A 21839-nucleotide genomic window follows, 5' to 3' on the forward strand; every position below is an offset into this window, starting at 1 on the left:
GGGTAGCGGCGCACCAAGAGGCATTACCACGTCTGAGGGCTAAGGTGTACCAGCATCTGCATACTTTCCGCCAAAACAAAATAACTATTTCACGCAAGAAATACTTTATGCACTGTAACTACAAAGTCTGCTAATGTAAACTTGGCATTTAGCATGGTTCACTATTTAATGCCTTTACTAATAAAACTTCCTTTACAATCCTAGATTAATTAAAACAATATTATATAGTTATCCAGGTAGCTAGCTAGCTAGCTAGTTAGCTAAAAGCTAATTTATGTCAATTACTAATCAACATTATGAGATCATTTGATCACTGAGATTCGAAAAGAATCAATTATTTTTAATAAGCAAGAATATGAGTTGCTCTTCTTCTAAGATAATGTTTACTTTAGATAAACTGCCATTTATATAAATTAAAATATCTGGCAAAAATTAATTGCCGTAGTTACTGGTATAGTACAATTTCTAGAAAAAAAATTCATCATATTAATTACATTCTAGAATAACTTAATTCTTCTGGATAACAGTTATTGAATTATATTTAGATATAGTCAAATTTTAAGAAATGATGATGCACATTACTTTGATAATTACACTGGAATGAAGAATCAATGATTATAGTTAGTGCAATGAATGATGACTTGCCCCAGCAGCCATAATACTGATTTCACATGAAATTCCAGGTTAAATCCCAGGCCCCAATTTTAATGATACATTTAAGTATCTTTTTAGGATATCAATACCTTAATTCGCATATCAGCCAACTCCACTTTTTGTCAAAATATTTTTTTATTTATTTTGATTTCGTTCAACGCCAATTACGAAATATTTAAAAAACATTTTGACAAAAAGTGGAGTTGGCTGATTTGCGAATTAAGGTATTGATATGTTGTTTGTATATCTTTGTGTGCATAGCACCCACACCACAATAGAATCCCAGTGGATTAATAAGCAAACATTTTCTTCCCCCATTAGTGCAATGTGGTATGAGACCTGTGCAATTCAGCATTAGAGCCCCTAGCATGCGCCATCATGTTCTCTATCCTATTCGTGGTCTCACGGACCATTGAGAAGTCGGACAGATCAGGCAAATCAAGAACAATGTGAGCCGAGAGACGTTTGTACACAGAACTTGAGTCTTTTTTATTTCGTCTTGCTTCCTCATACTTTAACTGTTGTTTTAAAAATATAGACTGCTTCAACATGTCTTGAATGTTCTGGAAGCTGTTTGCAGCACCGTCCATTGATTTCACTGCACTGAAAGGGAAAAGGAAAAACATTTGACTTATTTAGGATTCAGAAATTTAAAATTTTAAATGTGTTGTTCAAGACTTCTTAATGTCATAAATCTAATATAGCATTCCAATAAAATGTAAATATTTTTTACACAAAATATACAAGTTGTTATAATATTTCTTTTAATCTACTACAAGATCAAAACTGTAAGTGATTGTAATATGTTTTTTTATAAGAATAAAATGCTTCTTGACTTCAAACAAGCACAATGGGCACTGCCCAAACAATGTAATGTAGTAATATGGCCACATAAAAAAGTGTTCATTTTAAATAAGATATTTACCTTAGAGCATACTCGACATCATAACACCGTCCTTGCAATTCGTGCTGTAGTTTCGTGACCTCTACTCTCCTCTCCACCATGGGCGGCAGAGCCTTCCTTACATGCTCCTGAAGTCTATATAGCGCTAGTGAGGGCTCGTTGGCGACTATATGCATATTCTCTGATATCCGCTCTGCGGCTGTAAGGTTTGAAAATATATGTAAATGAAGTGTATGTGACTGTGAGACAAATTTGAAATATACATTGTTTCAGAGACGTACCTTTCTTAGCTTTGGCTTCCAATTCTGGATCCCCCTGGTATACAAATGCCATGTTAGATTTTTAGAACATTAATATTTTAATTTGTATTTGTACAAATAGGAATTAACTATAAAGTAGGAATAGTAAACAAATCCAATTTACGAAATTTGTTTTGGAGTTTGAGAACTTTGAGTCGAAAATGGGAATGACAAATGTCTTATGTCAATGTCATACTGCGAATTAGAGAATAGAGATGTGCGATTGATTGACAATGCCGTAGAGCCGGAGCCCGGATCTGAAGTAAACCGGATGTATTATCGGACCGATTAGAAGCCTTCGAGGTTTCATTTGGGAGACACTACCACCACACCTATTTCTACCTAATAACAACAGTCGTGCCATAAGTGCTTTTGTGTTAAGCAACGTTACAAATAGTTGACAGAATATATTTTCAAACAGCTTTATTTACGTAAATCGTCAAAAGCATTCTTAAAATTAAAACTGTGCAAGTCATCTGGCCTTCGATCGACAATACTAACGATATTCATATTCTTGATCGAAGCATCTGGCATAACGATTCTTAGATAAGTTCTTAAAACTTCCATTCTAACCACAAGTTATATAGGACAATCTTCGTCAATTTTAATTTGTATGCGAGGCATTAATTCCTCTCATGTATTAACATACATATATATATTGTATACCTTATTATATGAATTATTATATTTTAAATCGATTACAGATATCGGACCGATATTCGTCACACGGCCGTTTCAGTTTTATTTAATGTCAGGTTGTAGTATACTCTGTGATCAGCCGGCCGGCGGAACCAGCTGATTTGGCGCTTTTTATAAATTGTCAATTGTCAACTGATTGGTTAATTTTATCTCTCCATCACGGATCTCAATAAAACAAATCAGTAGTGGGTGGATATATTATAACATACTCTAAGCATTGTATGGAAAATACTTCCGTCTAATTCGCTCCGCTCTATGTACTCGATGAGTTTGTAATTTTCTGTGGTTGCAGTTATACTGTAATAAAATTTTGGATGAAATAAAATTGCAAGTGCATTGTCCTGTGTGTTGTATTTGTATCTATCGAAAGGTAGGTATTTATTTTATAAATAAACGTTGACATTGACTGTATTTAATATAGCTTTAGATTACGTCTGCTATCTTTGTAATCTTACTGTAATCAATTCGTCTATCCTTGTTTCAAAGTTAATCGGATATCACTGTAGGTTATCGACCATGCACATTGCACCTTGAAGTTTCAAATTTAGTTTTTATCCTGCAACAGTTCTTAGTTTTCGGTTCTCGCCTTAAACTATTAATAATTTCTTTTCAAAGTAGGATTACGGTTTTAAAGGATATCTACCTTTTAATTGACAATATATCATAAATAACACTCGGAATATTTATTTTTTCAGGTGATATGCGGTGTTCTCGTGTATAAATTATGGTGAGCTTTAAATTAACTTATTTTTAATACTTTTTATTGTAAAGTAGTTAGTTTTTTTTGCTTAATCAAAATGCCGTTGGTATCTGTAATGTAGTGTAGTAAATATCTTTAGGAGTTTGAATAGTATATACTGTTGATTATTATATATTTAGTATAGTCTGTATAAAACTGCTAGTCCACTCTGAATGTGGAAATGAATCATCATAGCAAATTGTATGACTACATGTGCTTGCAACAACTTCAGAGTGGACTAGCAATTTGGCGTGGACTATACAAACTTACACAAATATTAAAATATATATATATATAATATTACTTCTATTTTATTTTATTTTATTCCAGGCTTCAAACGCAGTATCAAATATTCTAAGCACAGTACTTAATCCTATGTTCCCTATCAACATGTTGCTGAGGATGTATTCCATGTGCATTCTGATGGTGGACCTTGCATGGGTTATTGTTAATGCCATGTATGCCATCGCCCAGGCTGCGTATGAGATGGTCCGTCCACCTCCCATGAAGTCTTTGTCACGGGAAACAGCTATGGTAAAATTCTGTTTTGTTTTAGTTTCTTTAGTTGTAACATACAATATAGTAAATAAATCAGTTAAATAACACAGAACTTATGTCGTTAATCAACAAAAGTTTACCTTAATTTATTGATACAATTAGATGTCCTATTAGACAGTTTTTACTTTTAGTCTACTATATACTTTTTATGCCATGTTACAATAAGTCATCATCAATCTCATGCTTGGTGTGGGTTTCTTCACAGAGTAAGTAGAGTTTAGGGTGAGTTTACCATGCTGGTTTACTTCACTATTTAAGCTAGTAATAATTAATTTCAACATATTAAAATATCAGAGGTGTAAGCTGTTCTAAACACTGCCGTCACTGCCATGGTTACTATAAGTGTTCATTTTAAATTTCAGGTCATTGGTTCAGGAAGAGGAGTAGGCAAGCAGCTTGCCATACAGCTAGCTGACCTCGGTGCTGTTGTACTGTGCGTAGACCTTAATGAAACCAACAACAACAAGACTGTTGAACAAATAAACCAACAGGGTGGCGAGGCCTACAGCTTTACATGTGATGTTACCAAGAGGGAGAATATTGCTAACCTGGCAATGCAACTGAGTGGTATAGATTATGTCAGCATGCTGTTTTATTGTTGTGGCATCCCCAGCCCCAGGTCTCTGATGACTCAACCGCCGCAAAATATTCATGCTACCTTGGATCTCACTTTGACTTCTTACTTTTATGTAAGTATGTAGCATAATACATACATATCTGAGCATAATATTATGTGAATCATAATGATAATATTACATGAACTCATTACAATGGTTTGTATAAAATGTAAATTTTAAATAACAGAAATGTAAGTTTAAAAGATTTTTATAATGTTACTAGCTGACCCGACAAACGTTGTGTTGCCATATGAATAAAAAAATGTTAAGGGTGAACAACCCTTATCACTTAGGGGGATGAAAAATAGATGTTGGCCGATTCTCATAGATACCGGATAAGCACAAAAAATTTCATCAAAATCGGTCAAGCCGTTTCGGAGGAGTATGGCAACGAAAGCTGTGACACGAGAATTTTATATATTAGATTAGCTACTATTCCTTTTTTGTAGTAAAATAAATAACTAAATAAAAAAAATTAGAGCAGCGCTTATGGAAAGCGCTTATGGAAAATAATAAATATGCTTTTATTTGCAGCTAATTGATCAGTTTATACCAGACATGAAATCAAGGAACCACGGTCATATAGTGGCTCTGACGTCTGTAGCAGGCCTCAGCTACATTAAGGATCAGATGCCACTCAGTGTAGCCCAGTTTGCTGTTCAAGGCTTAGCCGAATCTCTGATGGAAGATCTCAGGATAAGCAGAATTAATGGTGTTCATGTCACCCTAACACATATCTATCCATTCATTGTTGAAGACAGTTCAGACTTGCGATTGAAGTATGTATTACTTATATACTTTATCATTTTTTAAATATTAATACTAAATGTTTGTATGCTACCTTCTGTTATTTATTGAATTATTGAGACGCGATCTTCATGTTAATATTTCATAAAAATATTTTTATGATAAGATTAATCAATGATGTAAGTTTTAAATTCCTTATTTTTAATTTTTATTTCATACATAGTACATCAGTTTATTTTATAGGTGTAGAAAATATGTTAATTTTATAAGTAACCAACATATTGTACAAAAAAGTGAATTTTTCAAGTAGGCCTTCTTCAGGGCCAAATACGAAACTTTTTTGATCAAAGCTCAAACTACATCATTAGTTTTTTAAAACCATCGTGTATATTATATTTTTTATGCATTTGCAGGATTCCAAGCTACTTCGGCACAATAACACCGGAAAAGGCAGCTGCCTCGATCCTGGAGAGCGTACGCCGGAACTACCCAGAAGCGTCAGTACCTAAACATCTGTTATACCTCGGTCACATTTTGCGTATTCTGCCGCGTAAAGCAACTGTACTCATACGGGATTTACTTGATACAGGAGTAGATTTTGCCTAATTTTGTTTTATGTGTAATATTTTTTATTGTTTTAGATAGTTAAGCATGTTTATTTAGTAAATAGTTAAGTAAGTATAGCTCAATTATACTCATATATAGGGTTAATTGGGGGTAAAAAGGCATGTGGGTAAAACCATATTAAATTGCACACTTATATGGCCATATTTTAAAAAATTGCCAATATCATACACATCGTCATCATCTTCTCGTCAGCCCATTTTATAAAGTATGGCGAACAAATGTAGCCAATTCTAATGTTTCACCCCACCTCTGATTTTACCCCTACAAACCTAATCTAGTTAGTATTTATTTTAACTTTAAAATATCTCAAGTTGATAATACTTGGGGAAAATTGCAATTGCCTCAGTGTTTGTAATTTATATATCCAGTCATAGTCATACTTATCTATGTATCCAGTTCAAAGTTTTTACAAGAGGACCTCCATTCTGTTGCTTGTAAATATCATTCCTAAAAGTGTATTCCCTTATATTGATGTACCAAAGTCTGCTTAATTTTTAAGTATGTACCTATATAGAAATATCTAGGTATTTTATGTACTTGACAACAGTATAATATCTGAAAGATTAAACCAGCTTATTGAATATGTTCATATCATAAGGTTAATCGGTTATAACAATGTATTGCAAAGTGATAATAGGACAAATTGATTAAGACAGAAACTAGTTTTGCATTTATATTTTTTATTAATAGAAATATAATTAAATTTAGAGTCTAGTTGTCTTCAATAAAATGTATAAAAGGTTGATATGCAAGTGGTAGGATATAACTTTATTGTAATATTGTCCTCTGAAGTTGGAATATACCATACAGTAGGTAATCATTGAATATAGACTATTAGACATCAATAAACAAAAAAATGTTCCTAGAGAAATAATAATACTTAAGAAACGAGATTATTAGATTTTTTATAGATGTTGTAATAAATTATAATATGATGTATCTTAGCTATTGTCTCTAAAGTAGCACAATAAACTATAACTAAGCTATAATTGCTAAGCTATCACTTGTGATAAAATAATAGTAACATTGGCAGATATAGTTAGTAAACTAATAGTATTAGTATAATATAGTATAGTATAATCTGTAGAATTATTCCATAATTATTTTATGATGGTATCTCCCAGTTTCTGATGATTAATAATAGTTAATCCTACAATGCTGTGATCTACAAATTCAAAATTATAATTATTTTCAGAAGCTATTTATTATTGTTATTTATTAGCTTTAATGAGATACAAGTTAAAAGCCTTTAGGCAATAGAAAAATATTTTATATTGTAAAGAACTAAGGATAATTACATACATAAAAAGGAAATACCTGAAAAGTATTGCCAATGTAACATTTTTGTTATGTGAATACATAATGAAATAAAGTTTTAATACTTTTTTTATAATATAAGAGTAGCAGACGAGCATGCAGTCCAACAGTAAGTGGCTACTGCCGCCCATGGACATATGTAATCAACCCCAGATAGGATTAGATAGGCCTACCTGAGGTCGGCCACAGACGCGCCGCTACCCTGAGGACTAAGCTGGAACGCCTCGGAAAAGTCTGTCTCCCTTACCACACCCTTGAAACCGGAACACAGCATCGCCTAACACTGCTGTTATTAGGTAGAAATATGTGTGGCGGCGGTGCCGCCGGAGTCGAACCACAAAGGGTTCTACCACCTTCAACTGTTAATTAAACGGTTTGAATTAAACATAGTTTGATTTTAAATATCTGAATAAGAACCTCTGTAAATATTCATTTTACTGAATAACAATTTTACCTTTTTACCCCACTCTACTAAACTTGCATACGCCGTATATGTATAGTAATCTATATATATGTAGATTATGTGTACAAAGTATCATATTTATAAATGAAACACTATAAATTTAAAGGTAAAATGCTATAAATCGCCTTGGTTTTAAAATTAAAGTCCAAAGGATTAATGACGAAGAATTCCGTTTTTTTCAATGGCAATCCGCACTAAAAATGTCATTGCACTCGTTTGCCCAGTAGAGTCGCCGTAGTTGGTTTTCGTTTGTTTCGCAAGTGTTTTGTAATCGCGATTTGTTTCTGTTTCGTTTGATAAAATACAAAAACATTGAGAAGATATAAGTACAAGTGTGTCGTGCATTTGTTTTAAGTGCTGCTTAAATATTTTGTTGACATTTTGTGCCATTCAATATTAGACGAAGTGTACCGGCTGCAGGGGATTTGAAAGTAAGTTTATAGTAACATAGTAGTGCAGACAGACACGAACAGTAACAGCAGACCGATATTAGAAATTAAATATTTAATATACACATTCGTATGCATTAAAATTCGTTATAATCAAGTAGCGTAAATTCATACTTTGACATTGTGACCTGGCTGGAAACTATTGATTTCTTAGCGCTTTATGTATTAAAAACATTTGTTTGTTAAAGAGCTCTGAAATTCTTAATTTGAATTAACACATATCCCTTGCTACGTAAAAGTCAGTCTAAAGTTAACTTCCATGATAATAAATTGTATAACAAGCCAACAATGAATAAAGAAGAATGTTTACAAGTATTTTATAAGCTTTATTGACATACATTACTCTCGCGGATTGAAAAGGTTTAAGGAATATTACTACCTAACTAAGAATATCAGTCTATAAACAATCAAACATATAAATAGGATCTACTCTCTTGTCTACACAACATAACAAGAACAAACCCTTGTAAAATATACAATGAGATATATAGTATTTTAAAATAAAGTTGACATTATAAATGAACAAAATATTTATATTATGCTATCATTAATGGTATACATAATATATACTACCTAGTATAGTAGAAGTAGTAGTAGTATATTATACTACCTAGTTTATATTACCTAAGTGCTTGAATATTGTAAGTTTGTGTTTTGGTCTAACTTATCAAGGTGGTATGCAATATTGAAGTAGAAATATGCTTTTCTTTTTTCTTTAACCTTAATGTTTTGCTCATTGCCAGATTAACACTCCTGTAAACAATTCTCATAGAATCAAATTGATGATGATTTTATATTAATATATATAAACCATTACATTCATTTAGATACTGCACCAGTTTCACTGCAGTTGTTACTGTTGCAATATGTGAATAATAAATATAATTAGTGTGGAAATGGAAGGATACATTTACATACTCTTTATTATATAACTAATGAATCCATATTTGAAATTAGAAGATTGGTAGGTAGTAAGAAAGAGGTACTAGGATATCCATGACCATATCTTCTTGTAGTGTGAAGCAGTTGCATTTTGTGGCAACACATCTGTGATTGGGTCTTTGTGATTATGTTACACAGTGCTTTCTACACTAGGATACTTTATGTTAACTGCTCTCGATGCACTGAAAGATAAATAACACATAGTAGGCACTCAATTTGTTATTTAAATATTTGCTTGAGCAGGATAAGTATGTCAACTGCAAACAGTGACTACTATATTATGCTGATCATCAATTATATTATTATCCATTCAGGAGATACATAAGAACATTCAAATGAAACGAAGTCAAAACAACATATTTTATTAAAAATGGATCCTTTACAGAACCCTTTTGAACATCAATAAATTTACCACCAGTTCACAAGATATTATGTTAAGCAGAAGAAGAGGCTCCAAAATACATTGGATCCTTAAAAGATATTTTCACTTTGTAGCCCTGTCAATTCTGATATTTTCGAGGACACTTATAGTTATTTTCCATTTTGTTACCAACAAACCTCTTTGTTTATTAAATATTTACAAAACTGTTAGTAAATAAAACAAAATGTGGTGGCCTTTTTGGTTACTAAACATTTTGTAGTGTACCTAAATTGAATATTAATAGGAGATTTATATGCATAATGAACCTTAGATTTTCTTCAGCACCTGCAGGACTCGAAAGTATTTCTGCCTCTAGTATGAGTTACAACACAAGAACTTGCCAATAAGAGGTTGAAATTTAGTAGTTTATCTTTAAAAATTACAAATTAATTATTTTATATTACCTCGTGTAACCATTTTGACTATTATAATGTAGGTAATATTCTGTTACACTATACAATAGGTACATTAAAAATATATTGGTAATTCTATAATTGCAATTGAAAGAATAGGGTAATTTAAGTAATTGAATTTTAGTTCAAATTTCTCATGGATGTCTGAAGAAAATTTAAGACTAGATTTGTCCTTCAAACTTTAATAACATCAAGAGCAACTTTAAGTTAAGTTAAGTTAAGAAAGTGTGCTAAAAGGAAAAATTACGAGTTTTAGCGCTAGCTCAATTTAAAAATAGTTTTATTATTGTCGTACACTTTTGTTCATTCTTATCTACCCTAATCATAGATACTCTAAATTAATTGAAATCCGAAGGATTTTAAAAAGAGAACATATTATGCGGTTAAATCATTAAATATAGGTTTATTAAAAGTACGTCGTAATCACGTCGTAAACGATATTCGATTCGATATTATGAAAATAAAGCAATGAACATTTAACTCGATTTATTACAATCTCGTCATCACATTTATTTGCATACTAATGGACAATTTAATGATATAAATTGCAAACATCATAATACTAACGATTGTGTTGTATACACAAATACTTATTACGTCGAAACGTATTTTTCTCATTCCAAGCTTTTTGATTAATAGCCCCGTAATGACATAAAGCATTAGCGGGTCGTAATTTATTGTTAATTTGATGGAAAAAGCGTTCCTCAGATTTCGTTCTATTCATTTATTGAAGTGGAATGGTCAATAATGCGCGCTGTTTCCTTCATTACGATATAACCGGTCTGATTGAGAAGTTTAAATAGAGAATAGGATGAATAAAATTGAACTACCAACATAGAATAAACATAGAATACAGTAGAATACTGGATAATAAATATGGCAGAATGAGGGCGATCATTAAGTATATAGACGAAATAATCGATTCGACTAGTTGTCGAAGTAGTATTTATTGGTTGTCGTATTGTATATAGCATATGTGATAGGTGCATGTCTACACACCTAGGATTGGATTTAAATACACTCTTCAAAATCTTTGTTTATGACGGTTGTATGGGCTAAATTAATGGCGTTTAAAAGAAATCGATTGTGTCCAAGTAGGTACTATCCAGATCCAGAATTTCTCCGGCCAGCTATACTATCCATTACATATTACAAAAATAAATTATTCCATACAAATATAAGTTATGTAAGATATGTATAATATTTGTCACTTACGCTCGATGTTTGGGTTTTATGCCAAGGTCTTTCCGAATTGTATATGTAAGTAAGTATTTATTGGAGATTTTACTTAGCATTAGTATGTCTACTTACACAGAAAAAAAGGATTAATATACCTAAAACCATAGGAAAGTTTTAAAAGCCTGTACAATATATTTTCCAAGCAGCACTAGACCAGAATATTAATTAAGACTAATTTTAATAAATATAGTTCAAAAAACTAAAAAACACGCTTTTATGATAAAATCAACTAAAGTAAAGTGTGGAGTGCTCCACTTATCAATTTTTGAAAAGCACCCCACACTTTTTTTACAATTATACAATTTACTGTCCCTTAATTGATTCCTAGATTGAAAATTATTTTCTACAACAATGGTACAAAATTATTAAAATCGTGTATTGTCATCGGTTTTTGATATTTCTTCAAATTTTTGAATTAAACTGAACGTTCAAAGTGGATAGAAATCGGGCTCAAAGATTCCGTTACTGTTACGTACATACATACATACAAACGTACAACCCAAGCTAATAAAAGCGTGTTAAAAAAAACGGTTCCTAGGATAACATATTATGTTACTGGATAGCATAAAATAGCAGCACTAGATAGGAGTTGTTACTGTGAAGAAAGTAAATGTTTTCAAGAATAGTGTCACAATATTTTGAGCACTGCATAAGCGTCTGCAATAAATAGACGAAAAATGCCAACGTGAAAGCGAAAGTCTCATAATAAAAATAACATGTAACACGTCACAAGTCAGTGAAATAGTAAGGTCACGAAGAAATATATTCAAAAGCATTTAAATAGGTGAAATGATGAAAATGTGTGGATATTTTCTTAACTAGGCCACACAGCCGCCTACAAGCTATCAGCACGGCATTTTCAATTTCCTATGACGATCCACTTGCTGCCTGAACAAAGGGATGTCCTGCTGTGAAGTTTATTGTCGATATTGGATAACTAGCTGGGTCAGTACGTAATTTGATAGCGCCAGGAAGCTTATTCTTTTGTTGAAAATGTTATCTCGTTTAACTATTAGTGTAATGGTATTTTGCAGAATGTAACATAAATGATATTCTAGTTTATATTTATGTTATGTCACAATTTAAAAATAATATTTAAAGAAACATTAGTTTCATTTAAATGTTACTTATTATTTATGGAGAAAAAAATATAGTTAAAGCCAACTATTTTGCCAAAATTCATTCTTTCTTTTGTTTTATCAATCAAAAGCTGCATTTGAATGTCGATAATAATTACACCATTAATTTTGAGCATTAATTTTAATTGGTTTGTTTACCAGTATCAGACGTGCGTGACATCATAATATACCTTAAACTTTTATATTACTTAATGTCCTTGAAAGCGTGGAGAAATTTTTGGGAGGGTTTGAGTTGAAATGTTTGCGGGGGATTGTGAGCTGTTGTAAAAGATATGATATGGGTCTCTGGTTGGTTGGCAAAAGTAGCCCAATTTCTGTCAACAACGTTAAACATTTTAATATTGCGGATTACTCTTGATAATGCCGTCAAAGAAGTTGTATATTGCTTTTTCTGTTTAGGCCGACAGTGAGCGATAGTTGCGTAGGTTATTATCTTGTGTAAGCTACTGTGCAATTGTTTAAGCCGCCGCCTCTCGGATATAAAAAATGTTAAAAAAATCTATCAACATGTCTACGTATCTGTATAGTCGCTAAGCTACAATTGACAATCGCGTAATCACTATTTAATCACTAGCGCACGTTTAGGTACTCGTATGATCAATTTATCCAATTTTTGGCTACGATGCTTTGATAATTTTTAGTAGGAACTAATGGTCAAATATCGACTTAGAAAACCAAAATGTTTCATAGATTGATTATTAATAACGGACGCTTAAATTACAGTAGCCAATGGGCGATCAGCCTTAGTCTCCAAATAACTCAAGGACATAGATACAAAATTGAGTGTAAATTCCCGTACACAAATACGTTGAACGTCGCCATGTGAGGTGTAGAATAATTTAATATCTTTGATCGTAGTACCCTAGTCGTATACATTTGAATAATAGATGCGCCATGGAGCTAAGAAGATTATAAAGGAGCCTAGATATCACGATTCTGTAAGACATACCTACATCTCCATATATGATTAGTTGGGGTACTAATGGAGCTGGGGTAAAGCCGATTGAACTTAATTTGGTCATATTTTAAAAAAACCATGCACCGTACCTCTTATCCACACCGTGGTCTATTATGTCACCCAAATAAAAAATATGGCTTTGAAATTACCATAAGTAACTATACACCCTCTTAGTATTTAATAATTAATTTCAATCGAAGACTATACGTATATTTTATTGTCTACATCAGTTAAATTCACCAATATCAAAATTCACTTTTTAAAGCTTATTTTTCAGTAACAATATCTAAATTGTGTCGTATGCCAGACCCCCATAAATTATACGTCCAAATATATTACGAGTAAAACATGTAACATACGCCCATGGAATTATTACAATACTGACCAGTAAAACGTTTGAGGAAAACTCCTAAAAGTTTCTACGCCCGGCGCAGGTGTTGTACGATCGTTTTGCCGCGGTCTGCGTTAAATTTGAATAAGCCATTATTCAGCGTCCGCCCGCCCTAGATCCGCCCGCGCTGTTGCCTTTCTTACAACTCCTTACAGGCCAGTGCAGTAAATGAAAGAATTCTGTTTGCAGAACTGCTTTTGCATGAATTTCCATTTACCAAGTATTTTCCAGCTTAGATGTAAAAAAACTTTGAATTCTAGTTCTTTCCGTGGCTCGTGATTTTTCTTTTCTTATAAAAAGGTTCTTATTTTAAAAGCATTTGTTACATTATCATTCCTGCTTTTCTCGCCCCAGATCCGCCGTTTGCCTTTTCTTGTCACTTCTGCTAAGGCTCGTTACAGGCCAGTGCAGGTGATGAAAGGAGTTCTGTTTGAAGAATGACTTTTATGCAGACGTTGTATTTACTTACTCCCATTTAGGTGGCTGTAAATGCTCCTAAAAGTAAAGAAAAGCTTTTGGGATATTTGCTTTCAGTGTCACCTTGTTCATTTAACGATTTACATTAAACAATTTCATTATTTATAAAGAAATCTTGAATATTTCAAATGTAAAGTGTGTAGCTACATAAAGCGCAGGAAATAATATCGAGAATACCAAGATAAGTAAAAATAACTGTGCTAGTTTTATAATGTGACGCTGCATTTTTCGCTGTCATGTATAAGATATACGTTATAAAATAAAATAAAAAATAAAATAAGCCTTTATAACTGCACAAGTTACAAACTAAGTATTTTGAGGTTTTACACTTTGAAATTTACACATGTATATGTTTTAAATGTTTTGTTATTATTTTTGTTTTTTTTTTTTCTTAAAATCGGCAAACTTTATTCCCCTGTAGCAGCTTGTCTTCCGACAAAGGCCTCCTCTAAAGATTTCCATTCATCTCTATCCTTAGCTATCCTGATCCATCGTGGGCCAGCTATCTTTTTAATATCGTCTTCCCACCGTTTCAATTGTCTTCCCCTTTTTCTTGTCGCCTCTCGTGGGTACCATTCTGTTATAGATCTTGTCCATTTCTCTTCCTTTTCTCTTACATATGCCCTATCCATCTCCATTTAAGTTTTTTCGACCCTGTCTGTACATTTTTAAATTTGGTTTTGCTTTTGATTTCTTTCAGTCTTATTCTGTCTCTTCTCCTAACTCCGATTACACTCCTTTCTATTCCGTTTTGACATACATTTAATTTATTGCATAGCCGGTCTGTCAATGCCCATGTTTGGCAACCGTACGTCAAGCAGGGTAAAATGCACGTGTTATATATTTTACTTTTATATGCTATAGGTATTTCATTGTTTTTCATAACTTCACTTAGAGACCAGTATCTTTTCCAAGTATTTGTGACTCTTCTTTCTATTTCTTTTTGCATGGAATTAGATGTCGATATCAGTTGTCCTAAGTACACATATTCATTTACATATTCTATTTCTTGGTTATTTATTCGTGTAGTATATGTATATGTAGTGTTGTATGAAATTTGTCATTATCTTAGTTTTAGTTGTATTTATTGATAACCCGGCTTTAGCACTTTCATCCGACAACTGTTGTAACATTTGCTCTAAATTTCTTGGACACTCTGAGAATAAGATCAAATCGTCCGCAAAACGAAGATGATTGAGATTTTCCCCATTGATATTCAGACCGTTCTGGGACCAATCCAGGGCCCGGAAAATCATCTCCAAAACCGCAGAAAATAGTTTTGGAGATATCGGATCGCCCTGGCGGACACCTCTGCCTACTGGGAATTCCTCTCCTGTTGTTTCCAGCCTTACAATTGCAGTGCTCTTTGCATAAATATATTTTAAAAGTCTAATGTACTTTGATTCTACACCCTGCCTACCTAGTGCTTCCCATATGTATTGGTGATCCAAGCAATCGAAAGCCTTGTTAAAATCAACGAAAGCTAAGTAATAATGTTTGTTATATTCTTGGTATTTCTGAATAACTTGTCTTACTACATGGATATGATCTATAGTGGAATAGTTCCTTCGAAAACCCGCTTGTTCTTTCGGTTGGTTTCCATCGAGAGTCCTGGTAATTCTAGATAGTAGTATTTTGGAGAATACCTTGTAGATGTTCGAAATCAAACTTATTGGCCTATAATTTCCAATATCACCTTTGTCCCCTTTTTTGTGCAACAGTATTATTGTTGATTTCGTCCAGTCATCTGGGATATACTCAGATCTTATGATTTCATGAAATAGCTCTGTTAAATGCGGAGTAATGGCTGATACTGACATTTTGAGAATTTCGTTTGTAATTCGATCTGGGCCGGTAGCCTTCTCACGTTTCAAGGAATTTATAGCTCTGGTTATTTCTTCTTTTAATAAGTCAGGTGGATCCTCTTGTTCTACTATTGTTTGTTCTGTCGCGGATTTTTTTAGATTGTGATTCTGATACAAATTCCGATAGTAATCTGTAGCAATTTTAATAATTTCAGATCTTTTTGCAGTGCGATTTCCGTCCTTTCTTAGCATATTTGGCATCCACGTCTTTATTTGGTCTAATTCTTTAATGGCTTTTGTAATACCGCCCGTTCTTTCAATATATTTCTTCATTACATTTATTCTTTTTGATTTTCGGTCTTTTCTTATTTGCTCATTGATTTTTTTACTAATTTCAGTAATTTTTTGCCGGTTTATATTTGATTTGTTCCTGCTTATAAGTTCTTTCCTTTCGTAAAGCAAATTTTGAGTTTCTAACGATATCATATTTTTATTGGCTGCATTTGTACTTCTAGTTTCTGACTTAAGTATATTTACTAGCCTGTCGTATTTTTCTTGGATTGGTATATTTCTATTCATTTTCTTAGTTAATGAACTGTTCAGGTTATCCAGATATGTATCGCTATTCCCAGTGAATATAGGAGTTATATATTTATTGTGGAACTTCCTACTTTTCTTTATATTCCCAGCCGTGAGTGTTGCTCGAACCATTCTATGGTCCGTGTAAAGTGTCCGTGTAAAGTTTAAATTTTTGACTACAGTTACATCATTAAAAGCTTTCGGATTATTCGATAAAATGTAATCAATTTCGTTCTTGTACAATCCATTGGGGGCGACCCATGTCCATTTCTTCGCAGTTTTCTTCTTAAAGAAGCTATTTAGGATGCTTAGTTTATTTTCAGAACAAAATGTGACTAGTCTTATGCCATTATTGCTTCTTTTACCGCATCCGTGTTTCCCTATTATGTATTCTTCTCCCTTATTGCATAGTCCGACTTGTCCATTGAAGTCACCCATTATGATGATATTCTTGTTAGCACTATTTAGAGTAGTTTGCAATTGTCTGTAGAAATTTTCAGTTTTTTCGATATCCTCGGGTTTGTTAGATTCGGTTGGTGAGTATGCTTGGATTATGGTCCACAATGTATAGTCTTTCTGTGTAGGTAGTTTTATATTAAGAACAGCTATTCTTTCCGAAATTCCTTTGATTTCATCTATTTTGTCCACCATGTCCTTTTTTATAAGAAATCCTACTCCATGCATTCCTAGTGTCTCACCTTTATAGTGTAAAATATATCGTCCATTGTCTATTATACCTTCTCCAAGTTTTCTTACTTCGCTGATCCCTAGTATATCCCAATTTAGATTTTCTAAAGCAGTTTCGAGTTCTAAAAGTTTTTCTGGGGTTCTTAATGATCTAGCATTGAGGGTAGCTATGTAGATATTAGTTGCTTTTTTGTATGTGATGCAATTCTTCCTTAGAGGGTCGTGGTCATTTTCCCCCACGATGACCAGTCGGCTTGGGGGATACGTTATAAAAGTATTTATATGTACAATGAGGTGAGGTAAAAGACTTACGCTTGTATGGATCTCCTCAGTACGGTATCGTTTACAGGATCTGAGTGACTGCAGTCGTTTGTCACTTGCCACGAGTGCATCCAATCTACTGCATGTAGCAAGAGTTCATCCAACTTAATCTTCTTTACTAACGAAACATTAGTTGCTGATGAAAATCCACTGTTATATGATTAAGTAGCAAACATTATGTAAGTTTTTTTACAATAATCTTGTTGTTTATAAATCGAATGTCTAAGTGTTCAGTACCTTTACCAGTAGTTTTTACGTTTCGACAAATATGACTGTTTTGGTATTTGATTACGTATTGGTACGATACCATACGATTTCCTAGTTCTGACACAATCCGCTAGGGGCGCTGATTGGAATTTGTATGGGCGAATACGTAAACAAATACCAAAACAGTCATATTTGTCGAAACGTAAAAACTCTTGGTAAGGGTACTGCTCTCAACCGAATTAAATATATTTTTGTGTTTGTCATTGGTTCCAAGTCGAAAGATACGGATATGGACCCGAGTGGCCGAGTACACTAATTTTCTCATAAACGAGTTGTATCAATAACCTATGACCTATGTATAATTAGCGAAGTAATTGATAAAGCATGTTTAGACTGATCGTTGTTTATTGAACGACTCTAAGCTTGTATAGTGACAGTATTATTTAAAAGGGTCAAAGATATAAGGTTAGTGATGTAATAGTATTAGCAAGCGGTTAGGAAAACAGATTATTTATTAGATACCACTCAAAGGTCCATTTAACAGAGCGGACGTGGAACGGAAAGGTCCTGAAACGGAACTTCATAAATAGGCTTCCGGTGTGGAACCTAACGTAAAGCCTTATGTTACGTTAATATGGTTTAGCATTATCCATTGGTGTAGTAAGGAATTATTGTGGATTATTAAATTCTTACAAAAAGTACCAGATAAATTGTCGAAATTTCAGGTTAATTAAATTACACACAAAAATATTATTTTAAACAAAAATGTTATTTTATTTGCAAATTAGTGCAAATAAAAAAGACGCCTAAATTGTATACCACAGTTATTTACTTTTGCAATGATTTTCATGCATAACTTTATTATACAAATATGGATCATGGCTCGGGCAAACATTCATAAGTGATCCTCCATTGTAGCAATTTTAATATCGATAGTGCACTCTTGAAGTCCTTTAGTGGTCAATTTAGTAGATAGAGCGATCTATATTCAGGCAATATTGTCACGGTGAAATGGCTTAATTTAGATTGAAACCTTTTGTGGTTCGACTCCGGCGACACTACCGCCACACCTATTTCTGCCTAATAACAGCAGTGTTAAGCGCTGCTGTGTACCGTTTTGAAGAGTATGGTAAGGGAGACATACTTTTCTGAGGCGTCCCAGCTTAGTCCTCAGGGGTAGCGCCGCACCTGTGACCGACCTAGGTAGGAAAATCTAATCCTATCTAGGGTTGATTACAGATGTCCAAAGGCGGCAGTAGCCACTTACCATCAGGTGGACTGCATGCTCGTCTGCTACTCCTATATTATAAAAACATGTGGGTACTTGTCTTACTGAAGGCTTATTGTAAAGTAATAACTAACGAACGTCTTATGGTAGTCTGATAAACTTGTTTGTGCGTGTGATAAGAGCATCACTATCAATCTTAGCGTTGCTAGGTGTTCAAAACTACTTAAGTTTAACGATAAAATTTAGAAATTCAACATATTAATATTAAATAATAATTAATATGTTAATATAACGTAAAGATGTAAAACCATGGGAAAATTCAAAATTCGCAGATAAACTGACGAAAAATGACCATAGACCATAGACATAGCTGTTTACCGCTATACATGCAATAAAGTTTGTCTGATTATAATAACCCAACCTAAGGAAAACTTCACACTTATATCAGAAATAGGTGGGGCCGTTAACCTAGTCCAGTTCCAGTGCCAGCCCATTCCAGTGACGTCCAGTGCCAGTCCACTAACCACGAAAAGCTATAACCCTTTATGAACCCTGTTGTTATGCTACAAGATATTTTCTAGGTATATGCATATTTAGCTATCTTCGTACCTTTATTATCCGCAAAGGAAAATAATAAATAAAGGGATTCATTCACAGTCACGTTCATTCTGTACGTATATCATCATGTTCTCGTATTTGGCTGACAGGAGCTGTCAAATCAAACATTCACTCATCCATTTTGTTTGAGTGAAATTCGTACATTCAACGTACGTAAAAAGACGGTTAATCTGCGTATGGAATTTCACAACATGCCGCAATAACTTTTAGTAAAATACGAAATTGACATTTTTAATTTAAAAGGTTTGTCACTGTTGTAAAGATTTTGAAATGAAAGGGCACTTAAACAAATTGTGCCTGTTTCAATGTGTAAATTACAAAATAAAAATAATTTTATATTTTGACAAGATCTAGTTATGCTGACTTTCTACAGTCATAAAGAGATGACGTCACGTTTCTGAATCACGCTATCAAAGCTTTCTCAAAATCTTGCACGCGAACTTAGACTCTTGGAGCACTGTCGGGCCAGATCACCGCTAATTTATTTACTTTCATAGTTCTTGTTTAATTTATTTCTCGTTACTCGTCGTCAATGTGACAAGTTGACTACTTAGCGAACAGTCGAACTCTTCAGAACTAAGTACGAGTGTCTTTGATGCGCTGTCGCCATTTTTCCGTCGCTCCTGTTGTTTCGCAGGGAAGTAGTGGCGTCGACATTTCTATGACGTCTCGAGACGTCAATAACTGTTCCTTGGCATCAGCGCAGGCATTTATCCACTAGACTTGTTCGCGACACCGTCAGACTTTGTGCGGGGAAAATGCGTTATGTTACATTTGGTTATTCGTATTAGGTATAAAGATTTTGAATTCCTTGCTTGGACTCGTAGGCTATTAATATAAAATAGAGTCTAGGATAGCAGTGATAGTCTGCTGGTAGAAACTCTGCCTTTCAATCGGGGAAGCCAAAGTAAGTAAGTATTTTTTTAGTTATGTGAGTATTAGAAATTATTTAGAATTAAACATCGAGAGAAAATCTACGCGCTGGAAAATTAAAAAAAGTTCTAGAAAGTGTTTTGACTATGGCCTTAAAAACATTAGTCAAAGAGAGTCCACCAGTGGAACAATAATGGATCGAAGTTCAGAGTCTATGAGTATGACATCCGTTAGATAAAATAAATGTTACACCTTGTAAGGAAAAAATATAGCCTTTTATAATACAGAGCATAACAAAGATATCTGATAGACATAAAAAGGAGCAGTTACATAAAAAGTAACGCTAGAGATATCGCACCTTACTCGTGTGCAGAATAATATACCATTATTCAGTATATATGTTCAATCTTCTAGTTGTTGAAGTCAACAAAGGTATTCGGTCCCGTAAGCGTCGTTACAGAATCGTAGTTATTGTATCAGTACGTATACAGTTGCAAAATAATGTTGCAATTTTTCAAAAGATAAAACGTATGCAACTGAGACAACTTAAAGGAGTTATATCTCGAGAATGCTAGTCGGAAACTGCTACACACATTGTATTTGTTACCCAATAAAATCGCAATAAGGTTGCGTAATAAAACAGAAAACATGGGAGATGACAAAATTTGCAGTGAAATTTTCATACGAGGTCGAAAGCATATTGTTAACAGTAATGTTATAAATCCATAATCGACGACGACTATACATCGTTAAGGCTTTTCTTGTCACGGATGTATATTTATCGCCAAACTGCTAGTCCGCTCTGAAGTGGTTGCGAGCAGGTGTAGTCATACAACTTGTTATGCTGACGCGATTCATTTCTATATTCAGAGCGAACTAGCAGTTTTACGCGGATTATACACACGCTTGTGCGCCCACATGCGTGCCCCTGCCTCACGCGCGCAATATGCATCTTAACGTGTAATATATACTTTTCATGTCATGCGTGCCACATGCGCGTGGGACACGAAAACGTTTTTTTTTTTTTATAATATCGGAGTAGCAGTAGTAGCAGTAGAGTGGTAAGTGGCTCCTGCCACCCATGGACATCTGTAATCAACCCCAGATAGGATAGATATTCCTATCTGAGGTCGGCCACAGATGCGCCGCTACCCCTGAGGACTAAGCTGGAACGCCTCGGAAAAGCGTGTCTCCCTTACCACACCCTTCAAAACGGAACACAGCAGCGCGTAACACTGCTGTTATTAAGTAGAAATAGGTGTGGCGGTGGTGCCACCGGAGTCGAACCACAAAGGGTTCTATCACCTTCAATCAAAGTTGAATCAGAGGTCGTTAATTATGAAATGATTTTGATTTTCTGAACAACCATCCACTCTCTCTATATCTCTCATCAATCATTGGCTTCGTTAGGCTTGTCAAACTTTCGTCATTAGACTGTACATTTTGATCCCTTTTTTTCTTTGTTTGT

The 21839-nt window shown here is 33.7% G+C and overlaps 3 protein-coding genes across 5 annotated transcripts in view; 2 read left to right on the forward strand and 1 right to left on the reverse strand.

Moving 5' to 3' along the window:
• The window catches only part of LOC140755716 (epidermal retinol dehydrogenase 2), a 7690-nt gene extending 1483 nt beyond the window's left edge, over positions 1 to 6207 (forward strand). The window contains exons 1-6 of one of the 3 annotated variants that reach the window (XM_073091011.1): positions 2658 to 2926; positions 3252 to 3283; positions 3626 to 3829; positions 4216 to 4542; positions 5005 to 5249; positions 5631 to 6207. In XM_073091011.1, the coding sequence (XP_072947112.1) occupies positions 3281 to 3283; positions 3626 to 3829; positions 4216 to 4542; positions 5005 to 5249; positions 5631 to 5823 (972 nt within the window). In that variant the 5' untranslated portion in view covers positions 2658 to 2926; positions 3252 to 3280 and the 3' untranslated portion in view covers positions 5824 to 6207. Of the gene's footprint in view, positions 1 to 2657; positions 2927 to 3251; positions 3284 to 3625; positions 3830 to 4215; positions 4543 to 5004; positions 5250 to 5630 lie in introns of those variants that run through there. The other 2 variants (XM_073091019.1, XM_073091029.1) reach the window with 2 other exon arrangements.
• LOC140755734 (BLOC-1-related complex subunit 8 homolog) lies at positions 330 to 2035 on the reverse strand. Its single transcript, XM_073091042.1, has 3 exons — positions 1840 to 2035; positions 1580 to 1757; positions 330 to 1257 (listed from the first exon to the last, which is right to left on the reverse strand). The coding sequence occupies exons 1-3, from the start codon at positions 1889 to 1891 to the stop codon at positions 972 to 974; spliced, it is 516 nt and encodes a 171-aa protein (XP_072947143.1). The 5' UTR covers positions 1892 to 2035; the 3' UTR covers positions 330 to 971.
• A 1605-nt stretch (positions 6208 to 7812) lies between the features above and the next one.
• The window catches only part of LOC140755751 (uncharacterized), a 197981-nt gene continuing 183954 nt past the window's right edge, over positions 7813 to 21839 (forward strand). The window contains exon 1 of the mRNA XM_073091065.1: positions 7813 to 8055. The gene's annotated coding sequence lies outside the window, so the exon portion shown is untranslated. The remainder of the gene's footprint in view (positions 8056 to 21839) is intronic.

Source organism: Epargyreus clarus, unplaced genomic scaffold (assembly GCF_041222505.1).
Source record: "Epargyreus clarus isolate Ecla_fem2 unplaced genomic scaffold, WU_Ecla_fem_2.2 ptg000003l, whole genome shotgun sequence".
Taxonomy (NCBI): Eukaryota; Metazoa; Arthropoda; class Insecta; order Lepidoptera; family Hesperiidae; genus Epargyreus; species Epargyreus clarus.

Excerpts from the sequence above, each read along its gene's own strand:
- LOC140755734 (XM_073091042.1), bottom strand. The coding sequence starts at position 1,891 with ATGGCATTTGTATACCAGGGGGATCCAGAATTGGAAGCCAAAGCTAAG. Across the intron at positions 1,758-1,839 it reads GGAAGCCAAAGCTAAGAAAG|CCGCAGAGCGGATATCAGAG; the intron begins GTACGTCTCTGA and ends CAAACCTTACAG. Across the intron at positions 1,258-1,579 it reads GATGTCGAGTATGCTCTAAG|TGCAGTGAAATCAATGGACG; the intron begins GTAAATATCTTA and ends TTTCCCTTTCAG.